The following is a 6,021-nucleotide window of genomic DNA, read 5'->3' on the forward strand; positions in this document are numbered from 1 at the left end:
TTTCATTGAAGTCTAAATGAGATCCTCTACTGTCTTTGATAATAATTACCTTAGGTTGCAAAGAAACAACACCTATTCCTTCTTGCTTAGGTAGATAAATCCTTAGCATTAGTATGCTATATTGAGCTGTTGAGCATTAATGTGCATAATGTTTTTAATGTGAATAAAGTTTGCAGGAGAGAAGTCTTAATGTGTATTGCTTGCATAGTATTAAATATTTCTCACTAAGAATGGTCTTTTGAAAAGAGTTAATTTTCTGTATTTCTTGCTTTTCTTTGCTTGTATGAATTAAGATATACTTACTGTATTTCAACTAATCCAATGTCTCTTCTGTCTAATGCCCTTAAATGTCTTGTTCTAACTTCCTAAGGACAGTGGGTAATAAGGTGAGAAAAACTCTGCTGTTTTTCCTATTGCAACATTATTTTTGTCTTTATTTTAACCCTCTGCCTGTTATCCAATCATTCTTTTATTTAGTAATGTGCAATCCACCAAACTCATTCCCAAATGTAGTGTGCTGTGTGTATTTTGTAGCACTTGACATGTGCAAAAATCTGTCTCACATTCATGAAATATTTTCTGATATCACTGCACCTTCCCCATTTATTTTTTGTGTTGTGCACCTAAAGATACATGTTCCCATAACAGTATTCTTACTCTTGTAACCTAGCTCCGTGTGGTCTTGACATGTGACTACAAGAACAGGCTTCTAACCATTAGTGCCCTCCTTCCATCTGGTGTGGATCTAGTGTCCAGAAGCTTTTGTCCATGTGATAACAGTTCCTTCTATTCCTGTCACCAAATCTACTATGGCCAAGATTGGGAAATCAACTTATTCAGTCTGGCTTCATAAACTCTGAGTGTCATAATTCAGGTTAGAAATAGTAAAGCAGTTTTTGCACCTTAATGTACTTCTGAGGGACATATGAAGCTGCAGAACTGCCATGAAACTGTGTCTTCATTCACTGATGCTAAAAGTGAAAGCCATCACTGCTACCTCAGAAATTCTGGTTAGCATTTTTCAATAAGAATTCGCAAAAAGTCACAGACTGGCAGAAAAGAATGCAAAAAGAATGCAAAATGCAAAAGGAAAGATATTTATACAAAACTGTTTTTGGAAGCAGAATGGCATTACCTGCCCCACAGATGACCACAGGTTTGTAATCACACTGATACCATGCACAGTACGATTTTACTTGCAGAGTCTTCTGTCTTGCTCTCTGTTTGTCTGTCAGTCTGTTGGAGTTTCAACTTGTTAAAGGAATTTCCACATTGTTTTATGAAAGCCATATTAGTATAAAAAAGAGATCAAGCCTTCATAAAGAATTCTGAAAGAAATAGACACCTGGGAACACAGTTAAGAAATGAGATTATATTGTGGCAGGTTTATATCTGAGTCAGTGAAGAGGTGGTATAAGTTAACTGTATGCTAGGGTTTTTCAGAAGACTGATAATATGATACAGTATTTTTGTATTGATGCTTTGTGTTTATTTTATTACATGCCAGCATTTCAGGCCAACAACTGCTTGTAACAATGAGCCTTAAGCCTGGAAAATACATTCTTTAGTCACAAGTTTAATTAAAAAAAAATCTGATGTTTTTGGAATGTTGTTTGTTTCTTTGTTACAAGCTAGTGCTATAAATAAGTTCTTCTCACATGGCTGGATTCTGCTTTGATTTGTTGACCTGCAGTTTCATGTGGGAACGGCACATACATACCCAAAATATGGGTATGCATACATGCATGCTCACAAACTGTATGAAGTGATATGAGCAATTATGGAGATAACAGAAATAATTGATACAGATATAATGTACTGTATGAGCAAGATACTATAGTGAATTTTAATGTTAAGGTTTACAATGGTTTAACAATAAATTGTTAAAATCAATAATCTAGAAAGCCTCTTAATGATCACTGTCATCACTTAATGCTAAACTTTTCTTTATATTGTATTTTCTTTGGTTCATTTAGATGCACATTTGTTGCAAGTACTTTGCTAGCATTTTTGCTTAATCATAATGGTCCTTCTTATTGCTTTCCAACAGACATCTCAGCCAAGCCCTGGTGGTCAGTCTACATGCAGCAGCGAACAGTCCCCCATCAGCAACTATTCCAACAATGGGATCGAGCTTACTCTGAATGGTGGCGGTAGTGTAGGAGACCTCAGTGTCATCGATGAAACCCCAATCATGGACTCTACCATTTCCACTGCCACCACAGCACTTGGCTTACAGGCCAGAAGAAATATGACAGGGACCAAATGGATGGAGCAAGTCAAATTAGAACGGTTGAAACAAGTTAATGGATTGCTTCCAAGACTGAACCCCGTTCCACCTTCTAAAGCCCCGACCTTGCCACCTCTCATAGGAAATGGTGAGCTACACATAACAGGAGTGATAACACTTTTTGTCCTTGAACTCATTGGTTGCTAGCTCAAATCTGCAGCCCTTGCAGCAGTGCAACTTAACAAAGTTCAGTAGCTTCAAGAATGGTCTTTAAACTGAGCACTATTGTTTATCTCCTCATTACAAATTCTGCTACTCACTTTGAGAGTAGCCTAATAGTCCCATATTTTATAGCAATGGAGGTCAGCAGGACATCCAAATATTTCACAATTGAAATATTCCCAAGAGCTAGAAGTTCAGGCCCAAGTTCAGCAGAAGCTTGTCTCCTTTTCAGGCAGATGAATTTAATACCTAGCACTTTATTGTATGGGAATCTTTCAGGTGAGGCCTTAACAAGTCATCCTTTACATAAATATGTTGGTCTGCCTTTTTAAGTAACCTTCATGATGAGCTGTTTCCACACATGCAAGTGATTATGGACAGATACCTGCTACAAAGTGCAGGTATCTATGAATGGCTGCAAGACTAGATTCAGCCCTGAAGATCCGTATTTTTGTATGAGGTGATGTCATTGCCAAAATACATATCCTCTCTGCCTCTGCAGCACCTACAGTATACCTGTAGATTTCTGCTGTCCACCCAGCAGTGGCTGTGGATGTTTTCTGAAACATACTCAAGCGAAAGAAGCTATGTAAAATTAGGAAATGTTTTCTGTTTACTTAAAAAACAAAGCAAGGAAACGAGCAAGGATTGCAGTTGTTATGGATTATTTCAAGAATGTACCAAGAAGTCTTAGAAACGACCTTGAATAGTCTCTAGTTTGTCTGTTTTGCTGTTCCATACATATGCCCATTCAATTGTATTTTGCCTATAGTGTATTCTTTTGGCACATCAATCCGGAGAACCACATTGAGGGCCAGGGGACTACACCAGCTGATGACAGTTGGTGGCCCTGTCCTGTAAACTCTGTGATGGGATTCACACTGAATTGTAACCCTTAAGTCTCTGAATTGACTTTTAACTTAAGAACACAATTTTTATCCCAACTTCTTTCAATAAAGGATGCTGTTATGATGACATAGGCATTTTGCTATATGCCCCTTACTTCTTTACTGAGTGTTTTCTGTAGCAGTTTCTGGACAATGTCTGTTTGCTTATCTGTGATTTTTACTTCCAGGTACCCAGTCAAACAGCAGCTGCAGTGTAGGAGGATCCATGACTATTCTACCAAACAGGAACGAACTTTCAAGTACAGACATCACCGTGTTAAACATGCTGAACAGGAGGGACAGCAATACTAGCACAATCAGTTCAGCCTACTTGAGCAGCCGCAGGTCCTCTGGAATCTCTCCTTGCTTTTCCAGCCGGAGGTCCAGTGATGCCTCCCAGGTGGAGGGAAGACCTCAAAACGTGAGTGTTGCAGACTCCTATGACCCCATCTCGACGGATGCTTCCCGGCGTTCCAGTGAAGCAAGCCAGTGCGATGACCTGCCGAGTCTCCTCAGCCTCACCCCAGCCCAGCAATACAGGCTGAAAGTTAAATATGCAGCAGCTACTGGTGGACCCCCACCAACTCCACTGCCTAACATGGAGAGGATGAGCCTCAAAACAAGGATGGCACTCTTGGGTGACTGCAGGGAGTCTGGAGTATCTCCATTGCCTCCAGTGAATGCCCCTCGAAGATGTAGTGATGGTGGGACAAATGGTTACAGCAGGAGGCATTTTCTGTCTCATGACGGTCTAGGAAACGGGACAAGGAGAGCCAGTGATCCGGTAAGAATGGTTTCCGACAACCTCTCTGTCCCTAGAGTCCAGCGTTTCAACAGTCTTAATAGCTTTAACCCTCCTGCTCTGCCTCCATCCATGGAAAAGCGCAACTTTGTTCTTCAGAACTACACCCGCTCTGAGGGTGGCGTCTTCCGTGGCTTCAGCTCCCCCTGTCCTCCCAGCATCAGCGAGAACGTCGCCCTGGAGGCTGCTACGATGGAAGCGGGTGGCAGTTTGAATGATGAGGATCTCCTGCCAGATGATGTGGTGCAGTATTTGAATTCCCAGAACCAGGGCATGTACGACCACTTGCTGAATAATGTCCTAGACAACAACAAAATGCATCACGGCTCGATGTTAGGAAACAACAACCCCAGCAACTTCGACCAAGTCCCTCCGCCGAGCAATCAACAGGCAGGCTCTGAAGCAAACAAGAATGACTTGCCAATTCAGTGGAATGAAGTAAGCTCAGGAAGTTCTGACTTATCTCCTTCAAAACTGAAATGTGGTCAGCGCTCAGCAGCACAGCAGACTCGGGCCTTTGGACTGTACAACAATATGATGGTTCAGCAGCAGAACCTGGAGAGAAGCAACATGGCCCAGCAAAATGCCTATCAGAACCTGATGGAAAACCACAGTTCCTACAGTTTGCAGCAAAATGCAGTTCTTGGCAGCAGCGCTGGTAATTCTTTTGGTGTGCAGCCCAATAAGCCTTTCGGCGAAAGCATCAGCAGGCAACCAATGATTTCTGGGGCAACGGACAATTCCTGTAGCATGGCAGTTCAAGGGCAGAAGCTGAGGAACGGCAACATGCCAGTGAGTGAGAACCAGCAGAATTTTGGTCATCCCATGGCATCCAGCAATCAAGGCACCAGTATGGCAAATGGACTGCAGAACGGGAATATGATGGAACAGGAATATTTGCAAAATCAACCAGTTGGGGATGGCATTCATTACCAGGGAGTCAGTCAACCCAATCACATGATACTAGGGCAGGTTAGTCCTACCTCACAAAGCAGTCTGTATCAAGGCCCGCAGAGCTGTCCACCGGTGTCTCACAACATTGGTAGCCAATCGTCAGGTTTGTTGGTGGCCAAAGGTTACCAGCCGTGTGCTAATTACAATGGCAACAGGCAGCAAAACGTGTTGAGAAACAACCTGGCACAACAGCAAGGACATATAAGTGATGGCAACCAGACGTACAGGGTAAACACCATTAAGATGGAGATGCAAGCTCAATCACAGCAGTTCTGCTCTAATGCGCAGAATTACTCTGGTCAGTTATATGACCAAACCACAGGCTTTAGCCATCAAGCTATGAAAACAGGTTCTTTCTTCGTTTCGGAAGCTAACTGCCTGCTGCAGGGGACTGGTGCCGCAAACTCATCTGAGCTTCTTTCACCGGGGGCAAACCAAGTGACGAGCACAGTTGACAGCATTGACAGCAACAGCCTAGAAGGTGTGCAGATCGATTTCGATGCTATCATAGATGATGGGGACCATGTTAGCTTGATTTCCGGAGCCCTGAGTCCGAGTATCATTCAGAATCTCTCACGCAATTCCTCGCGCCTCACCACTCCCCGAGCGTCTCTTACATTCCCAGCTATGCCCGTAAGCACAACCAACATGGCTATTGGGGACATGAGTTCTTTGTTGACCTCACTTGCAGAAGAAAGCAAGTTTCTTGCTGTTATGCAATAGACATGATTAAAAAAAAAACACTTAGGAGATAACAAATGAAAAAAAAGACTCATATTTTTTAGTTGTGTATGTATTTTAGCAATCTCATCTCACCTAAATGGGATGTGTTTCAAGTATATTCCTTTTATGGAATAAGGACTCTGAAAACCCTAAAGTGTTCTAGGGAGAAACTGTCTTCCATTTCAGTTTTGAATCAGTATTGC

The 6,021-nt window shown here is 42.1% G+C and overlaps 1 protein-coding gene across 1 annotated transcript in view; it reads left to right on the forward strand.

Moving 5' to 3' along the window:
* GLI3 (GLI family zinc finger 3) overlaps nt 1-6,021 on the forward strand; it is a 137,206-nt gene extending 131,185 nt beyond the window's left edge. The window contains exons 12-13 of the mRNA XM_010223780.2: nt 2,051-2,378; nt 3,528-6,021. Of these exons, the coding sequence (XP_010222082.2) occupies nt 2,051-2,378; nt 3,528-5,818 (2,619 nt within the window). The 3' untranslated portion in view covers nt 5,819-6,021. The remainder of the gene's footprint in view (nt 1-2,050; nt 2,379-3,527) is intronic.

Source organism: Tinamus guttatus, unplaced genomic scaffold (genome assembly GCF_059628265.1).
Source record: "Tinamus guttatus ecotype Peru unplaced genomic scaffold, ASM5962826v1 Tinamus_guttatus_pri_ptg000104l, whole genome shotgun sequence".
Lineage (NCBI taxonomy): Eukaryota > Metazoa > Chordata > Aves > Tinamiformes > Tinamidae > Tinamus > Tinamus guttatus.